Source organism: Parasteatoda tepidariorum, chromosome 10 (assembly GCF_982258835.1).
Source record: "Parasteatoda tepidariorum strain Cologne lab strain chromosome 10, Ptep-v5.0, whole genome shotgun sequence".
In the NCBI taxonomy this organism is placed as follows: Eukaryota; Metazoa; Arthropoda; class Arachnida; order Araneae; family Theridiidae; genus Parasteatoda; species Parasteatoda tepidariorum.
Window position 1 is genome coordinate 104,819,156 of NC_141764.1, and position 25,117 is coordinate 104,844,272.

At 27.7% G+C, this 25,117-nt stretch overlaps 1 protein-coding gene across 3 annotated transcripts in view; it reads right to left on the bottom strand.

The window, feature by feature from the left end:
* Nucleotides 1–23,719, bottom strand: part of LOC107446548 (uncharacterized) — a 77,708-nt gene extending 53,989 nt beyond the window's left edge. Inside the window, exon 1 of one of the 3 annotated variants that reach the window (XM_043047707.3) lies at nt 23,614–23,719. Coding sequence is in view for 1 of the 3 variants with exons in the window: in XM_043047706.3 (XP_042903640.2) it covers nt 2,997–3,008 (12 nt within the window). In the remaining 2 variants the exon portion in view is untranslated. Of the gene's footprint in view, nt 1–2,996; nt 3,267–16,122; nt 16,248–23,613 lie in introns of those variants that run through there. The other 2 variants (XM_087153570.1, XM_043047706.3) reach the window with 2 other exon arrangements.
* Between the last annotated feature and the right edge of the window lie 1,398 nt (nt 23,720–25,117).

Consider the following 25,117-nt stretch of genomic DNA (forward strand, 5'->3'; position numbering starts at 1 on the left):
GCATTTGTAGAATATACGCAGAGGGTATTGTTTACTAAAACTTCGTTTAAAAAAAAAATTTCTGTCAATAATTTGTTTGTCCCATGGAAATCTGTCATTTTCCTGGCTACTTTTATTTAGTGATTTATAACCAAAATAGATAGCGCCAGGAATCAATATCTAGTGTTAAAAGATTGATTAGATACTCTCCTATCTGAACATGTCCTGTTGCATGAATAAAGAACCAATTTCCTGGCTCAAAATCTATTTCAAAATATTTTCAAGGTGAGTAGGTTTTTATGCTGTCGTTTTCCTGGCTTCTTGAAATCATTAATAACAAAAACTACATAGATTTATCTGAGTTATTTAAGAAATACTGTTGTTTTCTGGAGAATATAAACGTCTTCGGTTAAAATATTAAATTAAAGTAATGGTATATGCTATAAAAGGGCGAATTTGTCATTATCTTGGCTGTCATTTTCCTGGCTTATGAATGCCAGGACATTGAAGTGTTACCAGAAATTCTTTTTAACTGCTAATACTGTAAAGAGGGAAAGCAAATATTAACCTAATACCAAGTTTATGTATGATTGTAATATGCTGGGATGTAATCAAAGTTATTTATTTATTTAATGATTGATTATTATACACAATTTTATTCTGTACATATCAGCAACAAAAATTTTTTAGTTTCTTTCTACAGCGGATAAAAAGAATTAATTTAAGCAATTTATGGTCCAAAGTCTTAAGTTGAGTTACTTACTATTAAATTAAAATGACTGTCTTTTAAACTTCTAAGGTAATATGTCATTTTCCTGGCATTCAAGATTTGGTGAATTTCTATTTTATTTTTTTTTTCTCGAGCAAATGTCAATAAACTACACTGCTGTCTAAGAGATATTAATAAGTGTAGTTAAAGAAGTATGCAAAAAAAATTTTAGATTATTTTGAAGACTTTTTTTGGTCCGAGTTGTCATGTTTCGTGAGAATCACCCATATATATATGAGAAATAGCTACACAACAATTTCTGAGTCGAAAAAAGAATATGGAAATAAAAAGTTAAGGATGTTAAAATTTTTTAGATAGACTAGTATTTCCTCGTAAACTCCAGGTAGAAAAAAAGAACTGAATTTTTTTTTAATCAAGGTTTATCTAGATGTAAAATAAAATGAATAGTTAATTCTTTCAAAATATGACAACAGAAAGATATGAAGAACTTTGATTTTATTTTATTAATTTTTTAAACACATTTAGGGGTTATATTCTTTTGTGAAAAGTTCGCATTCGCGGCAAAACTACTCATTTTGTGAGAATACGATCGCTTTTTTGTGAAAACTCACAAAAACAAGTGGCCCGTTCTACAAGAAAATGTTGTGAAAAATCTACACAGAATCTAAATTAGCGTAGAATATATTTATTTTGTCACAATCATGTTTTTCTGTATATGTGAAAATAAGGTCTGGGTGTGGGAGGGAAGGAGTATCTCTCAAAGAAATTTTAGTTTCAAAAATTGTGAATTGACTCCGGTTTGAAAAAGAAAAATTTTGTTAAAAAGAAAAATATCCAAGGTCCATTTTTAAGATAAAATACTTTGACAAACGAAGGGATTCTTGTAACTCAGATCCCCTTAATTTACTCTAGCGTAAAACTGAAATTATTAATCGATGCCAATTGTTCTACACATCTCTTGGAGTACGTTTTCGCCGTGACGTCACATCTTCTGCTCAGAACCCATTGGCGCGCTTCATCGACCTATTTTTTCATTTATCATTCCCCAGATCTTCAATCATTCTAGATAGGGGGTGAGGGAGATAATAGGAGGTATCAGGGAATATGTAAGGGGGACCATTTCTAACAGGATATATTCTGGGCTGAGAAATGAATGATTGCAGAGAGCACAGATTTCACTTCAGTTCTCAATAAATAACATAACAAAATAAGAAGACTCTTCATCGCGTTTAAAGTTGTTGGCTAAATTTTGTTTGACCTTCACTGGTATTTTAAAATGCAAATACTTTTTACAATTATACTTTTAAGTATAATCACAAAACTAAAAAGGAAATTCAGGTAAATCATGAAGTTTCAATTGCAGAAAAATGTTTTTAAAAAATATCAAAAAGCAGGTTTCATTATGATGCTCAGCATTTGTATTTTAAATGACTCACGCGTCGGTGAAATAGAATTTGCTACATAAGTTTACTCCCCTAGTCTTAACTACAACTATGAAAAGGGAACAGAAAGTTTTTTCCAGGATATGTTCGCATCATTAAAGTTTGTTTATCTCAATCTATCCACTGATGTGTTGATTATTTGATACTTTGGACATAAATAAATGGCATGTAAATTTTGTTAGTTTTAATTTTATGTTAAACCGTTCGGTGTCAGAAATTAAGAGAATTTGCTCGTTTATCTCTTGAACTGCTGGACCGATTTTAATGAAATTTGATATGTATATTTGATTGATATAATACAAAACAAGTAACCATTCAGCACCTGTAATACACACGCATGATCATGTGTAACAGTGGAGATCATGCGTGTGTATTACAATTGTTGAATGGTTATTTGTTTTGTATTGTATCATCAATGTATGAGCATATCAAATTTCATTAAAATTGGCCCAGTAGTTCAAGAGATAATCGATCCCGTCTGCAAATTCTCTTAATTTCTTATACTAGTGTATATTAGAAGATTTCAGAATCAAGCCAACTTATCCTACACTTATCTTATTGTAAACTTTAAATATCTTAACAATGTTATAAATTAGACCCCCCAATTTTTTTTCTAGGGATGTGGATTACCGCTTCCGTCCGATTTTCCATTTTTCACTTAGGATCTCTTCTTCGTGAAGATAATATTTTAAATTAAAAATGTTTCAAAACACTATTTTTTTAAATGACACATTTAACTGATTAACTTATATTGAATTTTAATTAAACGCTCTAGCACACAATAGACTGTTGCGGGAATAATTTTTTTTAACAATCACAATTAGTGAAAAATAAATAAACTTTACCTTAATTATCATAATTTAGAAGTAGAAATTCAAATTACTTTCAGCACACAAATAAATTAATAACGAAATCCTTTTGCAACACACGAAAAAAAAACAGTTCACTTAATCCAATGAGGCACAAACACAGGTTGAAAACTTCCGTACACATCCGTTTTTGGCACACACGCACACCTGTCATCCTCACATTTTGCCGACACTTCGGAAAAACAGGAACGAATCACACACGACCCTTCCTTGCAAGCGTATCCACCGAATTCTGAAACTGAAAATATTTCTCTTCACGATAGTATGCCGCGCCAAAGACATCGCCAACAGAAGCGATCGTTTTTTCGCCAACTTCGTAAGGGAAGCCTTAAAATAAGGTTTGTCGCAAATAAAGAGATACAAGTACGCTAAAAAAAACAGGAAAAAAAAAGGTGATTCGTGAGATGTACTCGTGTTTGTATGTGTGGATGGATGGATATGTGTGTACGTGGATGGATTTTTTTTTTTTTAATCTTTCTACGTGATGGTGTTTGACTGCAGTGACGTTTGGCGAAAAGTCGCAAGGGCAGCGGAAACATTAGAGCAGTGGAGCGCGAAATCTTCTTTTACGCTAGAGTTGATTTGCTGTGAGATTTGTTTGCGGTAATGTTAAAAAGATTGCTCTCATTTCTTTTTTCGCCAATGCATTACTTTTCGTAGAAAAAAAACAGAAAAAAAATCTTACAGCAAAAAATCCTCCGTCACGTTTTTCGAAATTCTATTAAGAACAATTATTTTAAAGTGTTAATTTTATACATTTTTTTTACACCGATGCATATTTTATTTATTCATTTCTTATTTTTTTGTAGATCACTGCAAAAATTGCTTTTCGGCATTAAAATTAAATCAATTTCTTAATTTTTCAAGGGAGCATTAAAAATTAATTACAGATTAACTAATATTGCTGACCTAACTAACTGCTTTTTTTATTATGTTAATTTGAATATATATATATATATTGGTACTACTGGTATTATGGTAATTGCAGTTTTAATAAGAATTCTACAACGCATTTTCCGTTTTTCAGTTTTCTCGTGGTAGCAAAGATAGAGCATTAATATTTTAAAGAATCTTAAAAGAATATTTTTCCACCACTACATATAAATATTTTAAACAGTATAAGTCAAACCGAGAAATGGTCGGAGGGATCTTAGTATCCTGATCTGTGGCAGAATAATCGCCGAGCCTTGGTAACTTCCGGGCAGTGGCCCGTGAAAAACTAATATATATATATATATATATATATATATATATATATATATATATATATATATATATATATATATATATATATATATATATATATATATATATATATATATATATATATATATATATATATATATATATGTATCATCGCAGAAAGGGACTAACTCGAAAGGTTTAATTCGTAGTTACCCCCGGGCGAATATCTACATGCTTTTTCTAAGAGAAAAAAAAGAAAATTGCAAGTTTCGACAGATCACAATACGGAAATATCCCCAGATGGCCATGCTCTGATGTCCTTATCAAGGTTTAATAAAAATTTTATTTGTTTTTAAAATTTTGGCTTTATTTTGCTATCATTGATAAATGTATTTGTGTACAAAACGTTGAAGGTTTATGTAATAGGTACTAAATGTATTAATCTAAGTATTATGTTGATATATTTGGTAAATATTAAAGCTGCCCTAATAATTAGCAGTTTTAATACCGATAGTGTGGAAATTTGTGTCCCTTTGAAAGAGATATGAATTCTGTAGTTATAAATTATGACTATTCATGAGTTTGCTGAGAGCAGAGAGAATAACGATCTCTACATATTCTGATGGGAGGAGCTAAAGAAACCATTAAAATTATTATAAAGTAATTAACATTGTGGATTAATATAACTAACTGATACGTTATGTTAGATTTATTTGCAGTAATGTTGAAAAGATCTTACACATTTGTTATATTAATGCATTAATATTATGTTAAGTACAATATCAACTGCGAAAGAAAAGAAAAAAAATTTCACATGAAAATCGATTTTATATTTTACAGTGGGACAATAAAACTTATCATTAAAGTAATTAAACTAAATATTGAGATTTATTTATAATACCCCTAGAAAGACTTTTAACGTTTGCGCTGCCACCTCCGATTATTGACTGATTATTCTTTTTTAAAATTGGTTTTCAAAATTCGAAATGATTTATATTTTTAAGAAAAACATTGAAATGTCTGGACTTTTAAAAATATATGAAACTGCTCCCGGAATGAAAAGTTACAAATATAATAATTTTATTTTAACTACTAGCTGAATACTCGTTATTTCCTAAGTCAAAATTCTTGATGGTCCCATTAAAAATTTTGACGGTTTATGTTGATTTCAGTGCTATTTATGATGGTCCAACAACATCCATTACTTGTTCATGGCTTTTAATGTGCCAACAAACTTCCATCATTCCACGATGGAAAATGCTACTTTTATACTATGATGGTTAACCATCAAAAGAAGTTTGACTCTCAATTCATGATGGTTCCAACTATACATTTCCAAGATGGTTCATTGGGAATTCTTGTTGGTTCTCAAGAATATACCATCAAAATAATTTGGTTTTTATGTTGAACCATCAGTCCTAATTCCTACATCGGTTACTTATGTTGGTTACCACCAAAAAATATAATGGCTCATGATGAAATTATTGATGGTTACCATCAAGATTATGTTGGTCCATCCATGGAAAAACCATCAAAAATTTTGACTTGGGTTGCAAAGGGTGAGGAAATATGAATAAAAAAATCAGTACTAAACACATCAAAAACGTTCACAATACTGTAAGACACAAATAATAAAGCAAAAATTTATTTCAATGTTTTTTTATTATTATTTGCTGTCCAACTCGGTATCTTTACATTATTAGATTAAGTAAAACACGTAGTTCATTCCATCAAATTAAAGATTAACTATATTCCGTATTACCTGACACAATGCTCGAGGTAATTCATGATATTTTAAAAATTTAGCACTCTCCGAGAGCCGGAAAGAATTAATAATAAAAATTTACATAATTGGCGCAGCTGTAATCAGCATCAAATTTACCAATAAAATACTTAGTATCTATAAAAGAGTCTGTTTGGTACCCAATAAAACTGCATCCATTGCCAGCAGTGCCTTTTACCAAAATTAAGCAGTATTTTTTTATTAATAATAGTAAACGGTTCCCCAGAACGAACAGAAGGGCATTTTCTGATTTTTGATTCTCAGCTTATTTTTTAAATCAGTGTCTAATACATCATTACTAAGGCTGGCTTTTTTTTACTTTTATCCTCAACGAATTTGTACCATTTCTCCACTTATTTTGATTTTCATTATAAAATGTATTTCAATGACCGTTGATTTTAAATAAATTTAGTTTTACAGTAGCTCAAAAACATTATAATAAACACGTTGTTTCAGATAACCTTAGAAACATTCATTGGGTGACGTAGTCCGCTAACGAATAAAAAATAGTTAAGTAATACAAGAACGAGCAATAAATTAAAATTTTTAGATTAGAGCTATTAGCATCATTGGTGTTATTTTTTGAATATTTGACACATCGTTGACAGTTTACTTTAAAACAATGGCTTCCGTTAAACCAATGAGAAATTAAATGAATAAAAAACAAAAAAATTGAGCATTTTTTGTTTACATTTAGCATCATGTTGAATGTCATATTTTTCGAGCCATTCTTTGTTTTATTCTATGCCACGTGGCGGAATTGAGGCGACATTGTCGCAGAACGTTACCGAGTTTTTATAAAAGGATATTTTATTTGGAAAGGGAAAAATTTTGGTTATCCTTTTTGCATTATTTTCTGAAAAAAGAAATTCTTTTTTTCGGCAGAATTTTTTTTTTTTTAGAAATTCATTTCTTGCGCATCTGAGAAGAGGAGAGAAATAATCGCTGTTTTTCTATTCTCATTTTGGATTGAAAAAATAGTCCGTAATGACTGACTTCAGCTAGAATTTCAAATTAATAATATAAAATAAAAAATTCAGAAATCGCGAAAGTTTAAAAGATAGTTCGCTCTAGAAATGATGTTATTTCTTTCATTTTTTCTCCCTTTCTCTTTCATTTTTTTTTTCTTTTCTCATTTGAGTATCTTTTTTTATAGAGTCTTATTCGCGTGATTTCGTCGTCGATCTTTATTTTGAAGTGACTGCACGGATTTTACGATTTTTAACTTATTAACAAATTTTAATTTAATATCGTTCAATTTATTCACGAAATTCAATTTTCGTAATGATTCACAAAATTCGAAAGGGGAAATAATGAGTTCATTTTTCCGACTACAAAATGCGAGAAAGCGCCTATAATATTAGAATTAAAATAATATTACTCCTACAATTAAACATTTTTATATGCTTTATTCTATATTTTCTTCTGTAAACTCAAAGTTACTTTAAATTAGTAATTGTTGTTATTGAAAGTATCTTAAAAAAATGGGAAGTTTGTCGCAGAAATCCTTAAAAAAGTCTGCCACAGGGATTATATGCATCGATTATTAATGCGCATAACTGGTTCTGAACATAAATACACAGGTTTTAAGCTTTTTGTAGAGGTGTTGAGAATAAATGTTGTTGACTCAATAAAACATTTCTGGACCAATCAACCAAAACCAGCATTCGTCTTGGTTCGAAACACGCCCCCATAGCGTACATCCATTCAAATCAATAGCCAGTTACCATACTTGATTTGAATTTTCAAAAGACCGTTTCTCAACTACTGGGGGTTGTTAATTATATATAAACATATATTTTAGGGCAAAATCAACAACTGTTTTACGCTCCGAAAATCTAATTTGATAATCAACATTATCTGAAAAGTCGCCAAAAAATGCGCTTCTACGTTTTTCTTTTTTCTTACTATTTTTTTAATTTTATTTATTTTTAGTAACACTGAAAAAAATGGACTTTCACGAAAATATTACATAAATTGAAAGAAAGGGTAAAAAAATTACTAAAAAAAGTTGGTTTTGCTTGTACCTGGTCTATCGATAAGTACCAGACGTTGTTTTTATTTGCAGAATTAAAATAAAATTCAATAAAGGGACCGTTCAAACAATTCGTGAGTACCTCAACGGGACAGTTTACAGGGTATACATTTTTGTTGACAAGGCTGGAGGATGGGTAGGAGCAATGTTTGCATATGATATTAAAACGACTTTATTTTCAAAATCATCTACAAATATAACAACAAAAAATTTCCAATTTGCAATTAATTAAAACAAAAAAAATATTGGAATTTTTTTTCTTCCAAAGACTTTCAGAGAGGTATACACACAAATGGAAAACGCAAAATATTTCGAAAGAATAATAAACACAAACTTTATAAAAATTAATGAAAACGTACATTTTGTATGTGCAAAGATAATTTTTTCTTGAATTTTATCCTAAAATTGAATTAGTACATTAAAGGCAAAATAAGAACCGACTTTTTTAAGTAAGGATGAAAGGGTCTTTGTGATTTGCTTATTTTTGCTGACTCCAAAAGTGTTTAAAACATGCTTAGGCAATATTTGTACGGCCCCAAAAGTTTAGAAAAGAGGCTGTGAAATTCACAAATAGTGATAACTTCCGATTTTATTTCCTTTTATTGTTAAATGAGCTAGTGTGTATGTGTCTAAAAGAAATAATGAAAAGTTATCAAGAATTGCAGAATTCGAAACCATATGCGATATAGTAATTTATAAATGTCATAAATGTCTTTGTACCATACTTAACCATATTTCACGCTTGAGATAATTAAATAAACATATGTTCAAAAAAAAAAAAAAAAAAAAAACACATACATAACATTTTATTTTCATCTATGCCAACATTTGTGACAATAATAACGATAATGTGCGTACTTGCTTTATATGAAAGGTCTAAAGAAATAACACATTTGATACATACAATAAAAATAAATATGATTGTTTAATGAGCATAAGACAAATTCTGACATCAATTCAATTTAAATTGGTGTCAGTAAAAATTTCGAGAAAAAATTTACAAGTGACAAGAATTAGCATTGAAGAGATGTAAAAAAAGTTCTCGTTTGTCAACTCTCGTATTGAATAAATCATCATCTTTTTTCTTTTTTTTTTTTCTTCACCCGAATAAGGTCGATTTGTTAGGTGGACGTGCTTGGAATGTTTTTACGAAAGCACGAAGGTCGAAGAGGAAACATCCTTGCTACCGATGTGACCTTGCATAAATTTTCACCTAACGGTGAGATGTCGCTGTCGGTCCAAGGAAAACAAGATGTATTGGTTCTGAATTCCGTAAGAGACTCACTTAGGCTTAAAATAAAATCGGTTGGTGAAATTTCACTTTTTAATATCCCGGGTAATAAGGTTAAATTTCTGATCTTTAAGGCCGTGATTCTAACGATTTTTGGCTGTTATTGCTATTGAATTCTCCATGGATTTTAAATCCGATATTTTTTGTACGATATTATTTATTACAACTACCTAATCTCGAAACGAAACAAGCATTTAAGTAATCCCTTTTTGAGAATTTGAGTGATTTCGTCGACGATCTTTTTTTATTCGGCAATTACTATTACGGATTTCATGATTTTTAATTATTTTTTTTTTGTTTTTTATTGTGATACAAAATGCGAAAAAGAACATAATTAGTGCGTCACCCCAACAAAATGCGAGAATATCAACCATAATATTAGAATAAAAAATTATTACATGTTTAATTAAAAAAATTATATTATATATATATATATATATATATATATATATATATATATATACATATATATATATATATATATATATATATATATATATATATATATATATATATATATATATATATATATATATATATATATATATATATATATATATATATATACATATATATATATATATATATATATATATATATATATATATATATATATATATATATATATATATATATATATATAAATAAATTTAATGGAGCCAAATCATTTTAATTTAAACTAATGTTAAACTTCCCCGCTTAAACGGTTACTTGTTATTTTTGGCCCCCACTTAATTGTATAAAGAAGTGGCACTAAAATGAAGAGAAAAAAAATTTATTTTTGAGAAATGTTTCAGCAGCTAAAATGGAATTTCAGTTAAGATAAGGTGATACAATGGGTGGTCATTTCAATAGAAACTTCTTATTCTTCATTAGTAGGTGTTTGGGATGAAGTTGAAAAATTAATCAAATCTTGCTGCCAGTTATACATTGAAGTAAACCCCTCTTTGACTTACTTCACTCACACATAATTTAATATGTAAAAAAGGGATAGAGTGATTTGTTTTTAAGTCAAGACTTGTGGTCCCCTCTTGATGCTCGATTAGCTTTCATAAGAAAAAGTTTTAAAAACCTAATACATTAATGCAGTGTAAAGAGTGTCTTTTTTTTTAAAGAAGAACAATTGCTTAATCCAGTGAATAATTTTGAGTGGGTCGCAAGTTGAGCGCGAAAAGGAATGATCTAAATTAATCGGGGAAAAAACAATGAATCTTAGAAACAATACATTTTTAAAAAAATGCCCAACCATAATAGCGCATTAACTAGGAATTTCTCAAGTTTCGAAGATGAAAAAAAAAGAATTCTGAACGTGTTTGAAAGGAATACGCACAAGTCATGAAAATTTTAGTAGAAACTAAAAGAGAATATCTAATTGTGATAAATTTATGAATTAAACGGGTATAAAAAACAGTCTTCAATTATATAATTTTTCGGAAGGGATTAAATAATATTTTAATTCCTACATGATACTTTTCACTAACATTGACTTATTTTAATGTAACTTTAAATGACATTTTTTTAAGATACTAAGACAGAAAGTTTCAATTATAATTACTTATTGATCATAAAACTGAGCTTATTTAATCAAAACGCTATACTATGCATTAAATACCATTAAAAAGTAAAATTCCGCAAAAATTCAGAATTTAAGATTGAATATTGCACTCCCCTTTTAATCGAATAACGCGCTTAATAGCATAAATTTGGCTGGAACCGATGGTATTCCTTTAAGCGGGGTTGACAGTATATGTAAACACAGCACTTTTCCTATTTTAAATTAGTAAAATATGTGTTTGTTTAAAAGTATCTTGCAGAAAGATATTAGTGCTAGAGAGTTTAGTCGCCAATAGCTCGAAAAATTCCGCCACAGGGGGATTACCCTCATCCCCACCATGGTTGGGGAGCAAAAATAAGCTAATCACAAATCCCCTCCAATGCTTACGTAAGAATGTCGCATCTCCTCCCACCTGGTTTTTGCTTTAACTATGACTTTTACGGAAGTAATCTAATTTTAGGCTAAAATTCAAATAAAAGATGTTACTTTGCATAAAACAAAATTTGTGTTTTAATTCATTTTATAAAGCTTTAAGTGGAATATTCTTTCAAAAATCTTTTGCGTTCAGAACTCCTGACTTCGAACAAAATTTTATATCGAATTTTTTTCTACTTTTATTCTGAACTAGCTGAATATACGTTCTTCGTACGGGGCAAAAAAGAATCAATGTTGAACAACACTACTACAAAATGGAACTTTTTGAATAATATTCATTTGTTGAAACTGAAACGAATGGGTTACTATGCACTCAGAGTAATGTGTAGCTGAATACATCAGGAACAATGTGGACCCCCCCCCCAACTAGAATTATTCTTCGTTATTTTAGGGCCTTTTAGAAAAACTTTCGCTCAAAAACAAATATAGCTCTTTCAGCACATCGAATTTCAATCATGTAGATTCATTTCTGCGAGGTATTTTCTACTGCAAATCTAACAGTTTAAATTTTTTAATTTCATCGTACTCCTTGTATTTTCTTTTACGCGTTTTCGTCATGTCAAGTATCTAAGTCATACATTTTTAGTTCAAAGAAGCAAACGTTAGTAGAATGCTTTTTATTTTCAATCGTTCATGAAATACTTTTCATTCATCCACTCAAATTCAAAAACATTTTTTTAAACTTGTAGGGGATGACACTTGATGTTAACACAGTTTTTTCAAATATTAATTCATTCATTCAATTTAATTCATTAATTTTAATATATTTAAGATATTTAGCAGGATATAAATTTAGGAATAAAACCGAAGCCTGCATAACACTGGAAAATAATTTCTTTTTCAGATTCTTTTTTCATTCTGGGTTCGAGTCAAGGATGGAACATGTGAATAAATTAGTTATAATTAGATTTAATAAAAAGTAAGTAAAATAAAATTGTTGACCTAAGCAAGAATTGTATTGCTTGTTTACATTGATCATAAGCAGTTAAAAATGATAGGATATTAAGAGGAGTGAAAAGTGCGAATCGTGAGCGGCAGATCCATTTATCCCAAGAGAGAGAGGCGAGAATTGAAGAGAGAGAGTGGCGGGAGTGAAGAGGGACTTCGGGGGCTAATTTTAGGCGGGATGAACAAGCAGTATATCGTGGCAGACGACACCCTGACGCCGCTCTCCTACGGGACATTAACCGTAAAAGGATCATTCAGTTTTACCGATAGTCGATATGGGAAATTATAAATATTTATAACGCGTTGATTGAAATCATTTTTGATTGATAAATAAACTGTGATGTGTAGTTGAAACGTACTTGTGTTATACTCACAAATTCAGTACAGGAACTTTTATTATTTATTTACCTATATATATTTCTGTATTTATACTTATATACTATGCATTTTTATCATTCTCTATGTATTCGTTTTTATATTAATGTTATTACTTTTATTTATTTTTCAAACTTCATCACACATGATAATAGTTACTCGGGTAATGTGCCCATTTATTAATTCTTACTTTTACTTCTAGGCTACAAGGACCAGAAGGTTTCCACCTCAACGATTCTCACCACAAGATGAAGGGGTAAAGGGCCACCCCGGCCAACCTGCGACTCAGTTTTACACTAGAATACGTTACTTTTATGAATGGTCTAAAAGTTCGGATAAAAAATAACAGTCATTAAGAAAATTTTTTTTCCTCCAAAAATTCTTCAAAAAAAAATATTTTTAAAGGGGAGAAATATTTTTAAAAAAAAAAATCTTTACAATTAGGGCTGTGTGCGGAAATATTTCATCGATAATTAAAAGTTACGTTCCACAGAGGTCAAAATTAGGTCATTAATAAAATGTAAAAAAAAAGTATTTAAAGCATCGCAACATTTGTTGCATACGCTTCGTGTGATGGAACTAGTGAAAAAAAAAACATAAAAATATTCTTAAAAAATGAAGTTTTTGAATTATTGTAAAGGGAAAAAAAGCGATTAATTAAACGGAATTTTTATCATGCGTAATATAAATAAATATAAATTTTTATCAAGAGCTCCACAGATTCAATATCTTATACAATTTTTTTAAAATTTATTAATTTATTAATTAAACAACAATTATGTTGCAACATAAAATGTAGAATTAAACAAAATACCTTTAATTTCAGCCGTAAGCTGCAACTAAAATTTACCGAGGAAATAATATTTTCGGGGTTGATTCGGTGAATATTTTAATAAAGTATACAAATTACAGACATCTCTAAATTAGGAGTGGAACGATCGGCTGCAGAGCATTGCTTCATGTGTTTCGCAATAAAAACATAAAATCAAAACAGCGCTTTTTATTATTAGAGAGCTTATGATTAAGCTAATTTCACAAAACATTTAAATGGCGTTTATCTTAAAACTATGTGAACTTAAAATGCAACCTACGCGTTAAACATGCGTTATTTCATAAAAACTGATTTATTTCCTTATTTAATAGTACATTATTTATTAGTTGACAAAAAAATTATTATTATTATTACAATATTATTACTTAAAAAAATTACGTAAGTGATATAACGTAATTTTTTGTAAGAAGTTGTCCGTAAGGGACACTCCAACAACTACGCAAGCACCTAAAGGGGTTTAAAAAGTTCGCGATTTGCTTACTTTTGCTGGTAAGGGAGAAGAGGGGTTTGCTAAACTCTTCCAAAAGACATTAAAATCACATGTTCCAAGTTTTTTTAAAATATACACACAAAAAAAGAGTGAAATAATTACAATAGTTCTATTTTTTTGTAAAATAATTGCAATACCTAATAATAGGAGAAATTTTAAATCTGAAGAATAAGTTCAATATTGGGAGAAAAAAATTTTGAAAAAATTAATAAAATAAATTGAAACATAAATTTTGTTTATTACAAAATTACATTGTTTACTTGAATTTAATATAAAAATTAGATAGTTACAATAAAAAAATTAATAAATAAGTAACAAGTTTTTTTTAAGCATGTAAAGGGGTTCATGATTTGCATATTTCAGCAAACAAGGGGGAGGGGGGAGAGACCAAAATTGTCAAAAGTGTGCTCCCCGTAGCAGGATCGTGGCGACATTGTCGCAGAACAATACAGAGTTCTTGCAGAAATTTTTTTTATTTAGAAAGCAAAAAAGTTAGTTTTTTTTTTATCTCCAGAAGTTTTCGAAATGTTTTTTTTCTTCTTCTGCAGAACTTCCACCCCCCCCCCTTTCTGCAGATTTATTTTCAAAAAATGCCTTTCTTGCATATCGGAGGTGGAAGAAGAATATATATCTATATATATATAGATATAGATATATTCCTGTAATAAAAAATAAATAAATAAATAAATAAAAAAAAAAACTTTTCTTTGAAAATAAAAACAATTCCGCAATGACTGCCTATAGCTAGAATTTCAGATTGGTATTATAAAATGTAATTTCCAAATCGCAAAAATTTTTAAAAAGTTAAATATACAAATATATTTTTTAGAACAGGAGAATATATATTAGAAGTATTCTTTTGCATGAACATTAAAAAAAAGTCCTGCTTTTATGATTTAAGAAAAATTATATACTGCTCTATTCTATACAGGAAAGCTTCAATTTTTCTTTTTTTTTAACAGAAAGAGCTTCTGTTACTTTAAATTAGTAACAAATATATTTGTTACTATTAAAAATGTCTTTCAGAAAGGTATTAATAAAATTAAGAAGAAATTAATAAAGAGGGTATTAATAAAGAGAGAAGAAAGCTCGAAAAAATTCTGCCATAAGGAGTATGCTTACGTAATAGTTTAACATCTTCCAACACATTTGCAATGATGCTAAATGAAATGAGAAAAGAAAATACGTCATCAGCGGAAGAAAGTGCCGTAGATAAGTTTTTATCGATCAGTGATACTTTTATTACAAGATATCAGCTGGACGTAAAAATTTCATCAAAGAATCGCTTGATGGGAACAGCTGATATATATATTTTTCTCCGCTTTGACACAGCTGTGAAAATAGAAATTTTTTGACGTGTCTTCAGTGTTTTTTTTTTTTTTTTTTTTTTTTTTTTTTTTAAACTTGCACGGCGATTTCGTGGAGGTAGGTGGAAAAAGGCACTATTTTTTTGTTCGTTATTAAAATTAGGCCATTATTTAATCGATAATTGTGTTGTAGAATGTGTAAAAAAAAAATTTCCTACTCAAAAAACAAACAATCTACATTGAACAATTAGCAGTATCTCATATGATTGAATACTTTGAAATTCCGATGGGTGAGCTTTTAGACGAAAGCACCTCACATAAACTTAAGACATTATTAAGAAAATCGCTCAGAAACGTTTCTAAATAACATTGAAGATTTGTTTACTTAAGAATGATAAACTCATCTCTCTCAACAGGGCAATACTTATAATAAATTATTAAAAGATTCCAAGACAAGAATCGCTTCATTATAGAAAGAAAAACGCAATATTTATATTTTTTTGTGTACATTTTGTATGAAAGAATGTAATAATCACATAAAACATTTATTCCAATAAATGGGATAATTACTGAAATAATAATTTTCTTAAAAAGTAATCCTAGGAAAGCAGATTTAATTTTATTTATATATTTTTCTTCTCTTTCACTATCTCTTTTTTCTCCCTGTTCTACTTTTTTTCTTCTTCTTTTTTGTTGTACTTATAGTAACGTCATAATCAGTTTTTGATAATATATGTTCAATAGTTACATATCAGCATTAAATGGAAAAAATAATAATAAAATATTACTTCTTAAAGTGATATTTATGATTCATTAGACATATTTTGGCAAAGAAATGTTGCCATTTTAAAAAGTAAAATTCTAACCTTATATTCTTAATCAGCGTCTTTGGAAGCAAAAGGGAATACATTTATTGGAGGAATATAGCTTTTAAATGTTTCAAACATTTGTCTTTATTGAAATTTCTTGATCTTTAATACTTTTTTTTTCTTCTTGAAAAAATAATATTTCCTTGAAGGAAGAAACAACATAATACATATTGACATTAATTACTTTAAAATGATAATATAAGGCTAAATAAAATAAGTGGTTAATATATTTAAACTGTAATTAGAACTGTAATTAGTTTGAGTTTTGGCGAGCTTTTTCCATTTATGCATTAAGAGTTTCGAGTTCTAATAAAACATAATAATTTTAAAATGTTTATAATATTTAACTAATTTAAACACCTTATTATATGACTAATTTAAAACCTTAGTGAAAGAATGTACGAGTTCAGAGAACATCTTCTCACTAGCCTCTCACAAAAAATCAGAAAAAAATCTTCAATCGGTTACAATATAATTTTAATTTTTCATTCTTAAGAAAAATCATCTATCGGTTACAATTTAATCTCATTTTTCATTCATAAAAAAAATAATAAATAAATAAAATTAAAAAAAATCATCAATCGGTTACAATATAGTCTCATTTTTCATTCTTAAAGGAGAAAAAATAAATAAAAATTCTCTGGTTAATGTTTCTGATGTGAATGGACCGTCAAGTAACTCAATAAAAGGGAGAACAAGAATTCAGACAAAAACGCATCGATGCGTGATGCACGCCAGAAAGAAACGCCGACGCTTTTACATCGTTAACAATTCTACTTTCAAAAAATAAGGAAATAGTAACTGAAAATATAGATATACCAAATTTTTAAACAAATAATAATTTTTAATAATTATTTGATTTTTTTATTGACTGCTAGATTAATATATCTATTTTTAAGGCATTTTTATTTTTTACTTCATATCGGAAAATTTGTTTTTTACTTTCAAACTCATTTTCAATTGCATTTTTATTTTTTAGTGACATAGATACATTATAAAGAATAATTTTTATATAAGGATAATTATTCTTTTTTTTTCAAAATATTACTAAGTACAGAAATGTATCCTGAAGAGAATCTTTCCCATTAAAATATTTTTGTTAATTTCCAATTCTATTATTGCGTTTATATATATGTAATAATTTATGATCTTATTTGAAGAAAACACAAGAAGAGGCACAAGTTGGTTTCTTTTATGTTTTATTCAGCATTTTATGATAAATTCTTAAGGAAAAGGGTTTCTTGTCAGGGCCACTCGGGCCGTAGATTTGCTAGCAGTTTACACCATGAAAAAGCCATGCATTTTGAAAAGGGTTGAAAGAATATCCTAAACTTAATCAAACGTCATTCAAACGGAAAAATTTAGAGACATGACGTTGTTCAGATGACAGGGAATTTTCGGGATTTTCTTAATGAGTATTTTTCTAAGAATTATTACCCATTAACTTCAGAAAATAATCTTTTAATTGGCATCCCTGACTTTTTGAAAGAACGATTTCTACGTCTTAAAATTAATAGGAGAAATTTATTATATATATATATATATATATATATATATATATATATATATATATATATATATATATATATATATATATATATATATATATATATATATATATATATATATATATACCATATATATATATATATATATATATATATATATATATATATATATATATATATATATATATATACAGAAAGAGAGAGAGAATATTATTTTTGTTCAAAGAGGGTGGATTGCATTTCGTATCGAGTTTATCAAAGGAATTTTATAAAGTTTAATAAATTAAATATTAAATATTAGAGTTATTCATTCGCTATAAAATCAAGACAATTTTATTTTTCTCAGTAGATCAAATATAAGTTTAAAATTAAAGGAATTTAAAGGCATACATTTCTCTCGATATTTGCACCGTGGAATCCTATTTTTCCGTATAAATAAAACAAATACTGTTTAAAAGATGCTTCTTCTTCTTAATATAATAATATCTCATTTTGTTTTAATTTCTAAATTAGATTCCTAAACTTAAAGAAAAGGCCTTTTCAATATTACGCAAGCATGTTTTTGATAATTTTGTACTCTCCCTTCTCACCTAAAATAAACAAATCGCAAAATGCTAAACGTAAGAATGTAGCAATACTCCTCCTTGTTTAGAGCTTTTATTGTAGTCATCTAATTTTGGGATTAAATTCCAAGTAAAGGAAGTAATTTTCGATGAAATAAAAATTTACGTTTTCAATCATTTATAAAAATTGCAGTAATTTATTCATTAAAATCCCTTTGTGTTTTCCTTTTGAGCTCAACCTCTTAACCTCTTCAAAGAATTTTTTTCCAACTCTTTTTTTTTTCTTCTTGAATATAATTTCAAAAATGTCTTCTAAGTAAAAGTTTTTTTTTTTCGTATTAAAAAAAAATTAAAAATATTTTAATATCTTACGTAAGCATTGCCAGCATATAATATACCTTTTATTCCTCGTAAGATCATTGCGTAATGTAAGAACGATCTTAAAAAAACTTTTCAATTTCTTTTAAACTTTGAATCATTCATTGATTTTGATTTAGTCCGTGTTGGTAAATGTTCTACAATTTCTCTTTAAAAGAAATCTGATATTTCAAAAGAAGGCGGAAAAAACCTCACTTTCACCGAAACAACTCGAATAATTTTCAGAACAGAGAAAAAACATGAATTCAGAAAAAACAATAATAAACTATCAAGTTTTAAAGATCATATTTTCCTAAAATGTCACATTGCAAAAAAATTAAGACAGAAATATGAAATTTTATTCTCTCTCCATAACAGTAGCTAATAGTGCTATAATTTGGTGGTAATGGGATGTTTTGAAGAGAATAAATTTCATCATTAGTAGTTCTTTATAGTTTATCTAATGACCTTAATTTACTTAATACCAGTTTACGTCATACATTTTTAATTATTTTTTCTATTATATTGTTTATATTTATTTATTTATTATATTTATTTATTATATTTCTTTATATTTATCTATTTATTTTTGTTTCTCTGTTTTTTATCTCTTTCATTGCGAAATTTGGTGCATAATTCTTACAATTTCCGTACGAATAATCGAAAGAAATTGCGAGCCCTTAAAAATAAAATCTCAATCAAATTAAAACAGCCATTTTATTTTGTATCACTGAGGAAGAACGGAATTTTACAGTTCACTTGTTGCATTACAAAAGACATTTCTTAAAATCTTAATTTCTCTTTCATTGTTATGGTGAAAAAATTTCCCAAAATATGCTTATTTTTTCTGTTGCTAGATTGTTTTCCCTGAAATAAAATTTTAGGTTTCTACCGCGGCTTCCTCTTAAATAATACGAGATGGTTTATACTTGAGGCAAAAATTAGTATCAATACTTTATTTCATTATTTCGTACTTAAAAAAAAATGCTTTAAAGAGGAGAAAATAATGAGATCTTTTAAGCCAAACCAGTTTTTAAATGGCGCATTTCCAAAAATGGCTAAAGCTAATTTTAAGAGGTTTCTAAAAAAAATATCTATGTATTTCTTCCTATATTTTACAGAATGCTTGGAAAGTTCCAAATGAAAATTCACTGACTTCACACCAAATTTTGACACTTAAATGTTTAAAACCACTTTTTCACAATATTTTTTTCAAATTAATAATCAGCAAAATATTGAAATGAACACAAAGATTTAAACTAAACTTAGTAAGTATATACTTAAACAACATTAGGCATTTTTCTTACTTTTTCACTAAATAAGGAAATTTAAAAATACAGTCGGACTTCTACTTATCAAACTTCCATTTTGCAAATTTCCGTATTTTGTGATTTTTTCGGATGAACTAAGAACATTTCAGAAATATTTTCGTATATAAAATAACTTCCAAACAGCGAAGTGAATTTTCTATTTAACGAACTTTTCTTCAAGATCCAGTTTCCCTATTTCCCAAAATATTTCAGAAAATTTTAAACTTGTTAACGCATTTTATGGAGGAAATGACCTTGAAATGATTTTCGAAGCCGCTTAACTTTTAGAGAAAGCGGTAACACCACTTTCAATTTTGATTTGCATTTCATATAGGAATCCATGCCAAAAATCAATTTACGAGAAAGCATAACAGAAATTACTAAAGCATGGAACTATGATGTTACAGATCGTACTACTCGTAACAGTTTTACTAAAGCTGGATTCTTAGTCAGCGAAGAGAGAATTTGGAAAGTGCGGAGGACGAGGATGACATTCCTTTAGAAGAACTTAAAAAAATGTGAGTTAATGATTATGTACTGATTAATGACTTTCTTTTAAATGATTCTGCAACCGCAGAAACATTAACTGAGTCCGATATTTTTGACAGTGTAAAAATAAAAACTATACTGAAATAAATAGTGAGGAAGACGAAGAAGATGAAGAAATCACCAAACCTTCATATGATGAAATGTTAAAATCATTTGAAATAAATTGATAGTAGATAATAGTTTACAAGATAAAAGTGTATCAATTACTATTTTAAATATGTTAGTGTATATGTATTTAAAACCTGTTTTGCGTTGTATAAGTATTTCAAATGGTGATTTTCTATTTAACGAATTTTCCATATAACGAACTTTTTATCGGGATTTACCGGCTTCTTTAAATTGAGGTCTGACTGTATTTGAATAGTCTGTTTCGTTTTCTATTAATTATTTTCTTGTTTTTATTACTTACATTTATAAATATTATTACCACAAACTCTACTAGATTTCAAAAAAAAAAAAAAAAAAAAAATGGTTATGAAAAATTGAGAACTTCTAGGTAAATATTTAAAATTACTTTAAAGAGAATTGCTATCGTTTAGTTATTTATTTATTTATTTATTGGAAATTGAAACTTCTTCAACTTGGAAGTTAAAAATTTCGATAAGATTTATAAGAAATTAGATATTTACTGCTTTTATCAGAAATTAAACTTTTTAAGTTATCTAGATCACTTGAAACTCTGTTTTTAATATTAAAAGCCAAGAAAAGCCTGAAACACTAACATTATATAAATGTTCATATTTTTTTAAGGAGAATTATTAAAATTGGTATTATTCATTTATTTTAATACTTAAAAGCTAAGGATCTCAAACATTTAAGTATTTTATTTTATTAAAATTAATTATAATAATAATATATTTAAGAGAGAGGGAAGATATTTCTTTCTTTCATAAAGCTTTTGTCATCTAATTTTCCTTTTTTTTGATTAAGAAAAAAAAGAGTCCTTTATTTATTTATTTATTTAGTTAGGTAATTTCAATTTTAGAATCTTCCATTTAAAGCGTAATATATAATAACGTAAATAGTTTTGATACCTTTAAATTTCGAATGGATTTTATCATTAATAATTGTAATATATATAAAAGATTATTATTTGAAATTAAGCATTGAATAAATTAGTTTCAATATTTCTTTCGAAAAGATTTTGGATTTGGCTAAAAAGTTTCAAACATATGACGAAATAAGCATGAATATGTTCAAATATTTGACCATGCTTGTTACTTAACTACGGGAGCCATATTCTTTTTCGATTGCTCCACTATCTTAAGGGTCAAAAATCTACATCGATCAGCAAAATGTTACCTTTATTTAAAAGTACGTATCTGCACTAATTTCATAATTAAAAAATGGCGTCTGCACAAATTAAATAGCTTATTTAAGAAAATCTTATTAAAGTTTCAGGAATTATTTTTTCTCAGAAGAAAGTTATAATTGAATCTTCACAATTATTTTTTAATAAAGATTTGCGTTTATATTTTTGTGACTAATAACTTAATCAACAAAACTATAAATAATAAATTTCTTTCAGTCATAAAATTCAGAAAAAAATATAAAAACGAATATATTAATTTCAATATATGCTAGCTAAATTGGATAACTTAACGAAATAATCTAAATCCTTCAAATAAAATCTTGATCAATAATAATGAAAGCCTATTTACGCATTCTCGAATATGCATGAAAAAAAAAAAGACCACAAGATGAAAAAGTCTAGATTTAGAGGTCGTTTGAAAATCTTTGTTAATAACCAAAAGGACGAGATATATATGGATATTTAAGATACATAGAACTTTTTTCAAAAATTAACTTAAAATTGATTTTTAAATCTTTCAGCTAAGATGAAAAGAAAAAAAATGGCAAATAGAATAAAAAAAATATTACAGAACTAGAAAATATTGCTTTTAAATTTAAATTATTTTTTTTTCTAAAAAAAATAAATATACATAAAGAATATTTTAAATATACATAAAGGAAATAAAATTAAAACCTTAAGTCCTAAAAATATATTTAGAGATAAGTTATTGACATTATTACTTAAAAATCGATTAATTATTCGAATCCCAAGCTAGTTAGAAATTTATAATGCATTTAGACAGGTATCAAATTTTTAGCATAAATCTCGAGGAAACAAAATTTAAAAAAGTGAAAAATCTTGTATCAACTTAATTTAGTTTTAAAAAATCAGAAAATAATATTAATTAATTTTCTTTTTTGAAAATGCGTAGCCCCTTTACGAACGAAATATAAATCTTAAATATCCCATCATATATATTTTTTTTTAAACATGACATTAAAAAACTAAGGAATGAGAATAAATGTTTCAAAATCTTAATAATAATAATAATTCATCATGCTATAATCATTTTTGATATTCAGAATAAAAAATAACTGCAAAATGTAAGGCGATTAACAGTTTGACCTTTTACATGCGCAGCGCGACTCACCTGTGCATTTGCGCATTCCAATACTTTGCGACTTTTGCGAAGTCCCGAATTCAAGTTCGTAATTTAAAAAATATAATAGTATACGTCAAAATAAAATTATATTTAGAAAGCTAAAACATTACGGTAGACGTCCATAATATTTGTTTTTCTATAATTACTTAATATCTTTATAAAAATCTCGACTTAAAATAAGGTCACATGATCTACCACGGAACGAGTATTCCGAAACCAGAACTAGATTATCTTTAAAAATCGAAATAAAAAATACAAATGAGTTCGAAAGCAATCGAACCATATGGACGTAAAGATAATATTCATAAGAATGTATTTGAAAAGGTGTAATGTACTATATTTAAGAGATTAAAACAGAATTAACATGAAAAGTTCGAAAGTTGATGACGCACTTGAGCAGCGATCCTAGGAATTCCTTTAATCTGGCCGCGGCGTAAAATACATTTATGAATACAATAAAATAATAAATATCTACAAAAATTCAGAATTAAACTGCTAAAAAACGTTTAATTTGACGACGAGAAGGCTCAGCGATCAACAATGAGAGCCGAGCAGTGAAATATAATATTTTTTAACGGATAACATCATCCATCTAGTAAAGGACATCGCCGCCATGTTGATTTTCTTCTCCGAATTCGATTCTGCGAGTGTGTTCAAAAAGTAACGATTTCAAGCACTTGATGACCTTTTAAAAGCAATCAAATATTCTATACAGTGACTAGAAGTTTCAAAGTTTGCTACTTACCTAAATTGCAGTTTTAGAACAGTTGAAAAATATCGAAATTTGCAGACTTTTGAACGTCAGCTGGCTGTTTGTTGACTATGTTCGGCGCCTTCGTGGAGAGTAGGTTGCGGCGTCTAATACGAACTGAATCATCATTGGTTGAAAGCAGTCATGTGATAAAGTACCCGGATTGCTTTTGTCTGGGCCGCGTTAGCAAATGGTGGAAGTTTCCACATTTAAAGATTTGGCAAAGCGCGCATATATACTGCATAAGTCTTTAAATGTTATGTAAATAGGTACTTTTTATTCAATTTCAATAAAAACATTCTTACAACTTGAAATTATTTTGATTCTAGGAATAATTAGAATTCATTTGAGCCAAGAATTAAGTTAAAGAAGGATTTGAATGAACAGCGGTTCCCGACAAATTCTACCGTTTAACTCCAATTTCCCTTAAAATATTACCTCAAAAACTAGTTCATTTATTCGCATTGTAGCTTTAAAAACAAAGAAAACACTGTAAATCTCAATATTTTGTTTGAAAGTAACAAATAATCTTCGGAAAATTGCTGACAATTTTTCTGTTCCCGAGAACTGTTCTTATGTTGAAGTTTCAAGAATTCTCCCGAAAATTAATTGAAAATTAATTCAGCTTTAGAATTTAATATTAGAATTATTACAAATGAACAATATTTCATAGAAATTTTAAAAATTTCAATTTATTTATTAATTTTTCCACTCTTGGGAATTTTTAACTTTGACGGAAATAAAAATAGCGAAAACATAAAGAATCAGTAAATATGTATAAATACATAAAGGTGATTGTATTCTTGTTTATAATTTGTTATAAGCCTATTGTAATCTTTAAAAAAAACTTTTTTTTTTAACAAATATAAAGAATATTACCCATACATTTTAAAAAAATAGAGGAATAATTCTTAAAAAGGGAAAGATCGTTAAGTTGTTCTGAACTCCTCATTATTTATTTTTAATTCTTTAAAGTTTCCTAATAGTATTCGTTTCCTATTAGTAATTATGTATGCAATGAAAATAGTAAGCGAATTTCGATAGAAAGAAAAAAAGAAAGAAAAGGAGAAAAAAACTCCGCTTTTCTGAAAATGCCGCAAAAAAATTTTAAAAATGTAGGAAACAAAACCGTTTAAAAAAGGAAGATAAAATCTTGTTATTTCCACAATACTCTTATTTTGCTTGACTGTTAATAGCTGATTCATCTTATTGTTTCAGTCATGCGTTCATATTCTGAACGTAATGAAAGTATTCAAATTATACGAAGGAAATGGCAAGAATCAATATTCATTTATTTTTATTTCATTTAACAAGAAATAATTATTTCAATTTTTTTTCACTTTTGTAAATTATTAATAGACTTAAGAGAACATTCAATTAAAATATGTATTGCAAAAATATTCACAATTATAATTTACATTAATAGCAACATATTTTAATATGTTTTTTGTACCTCGCACCCGAAAAAATATAATTTCGACTTTTCTTGTTCAACAAG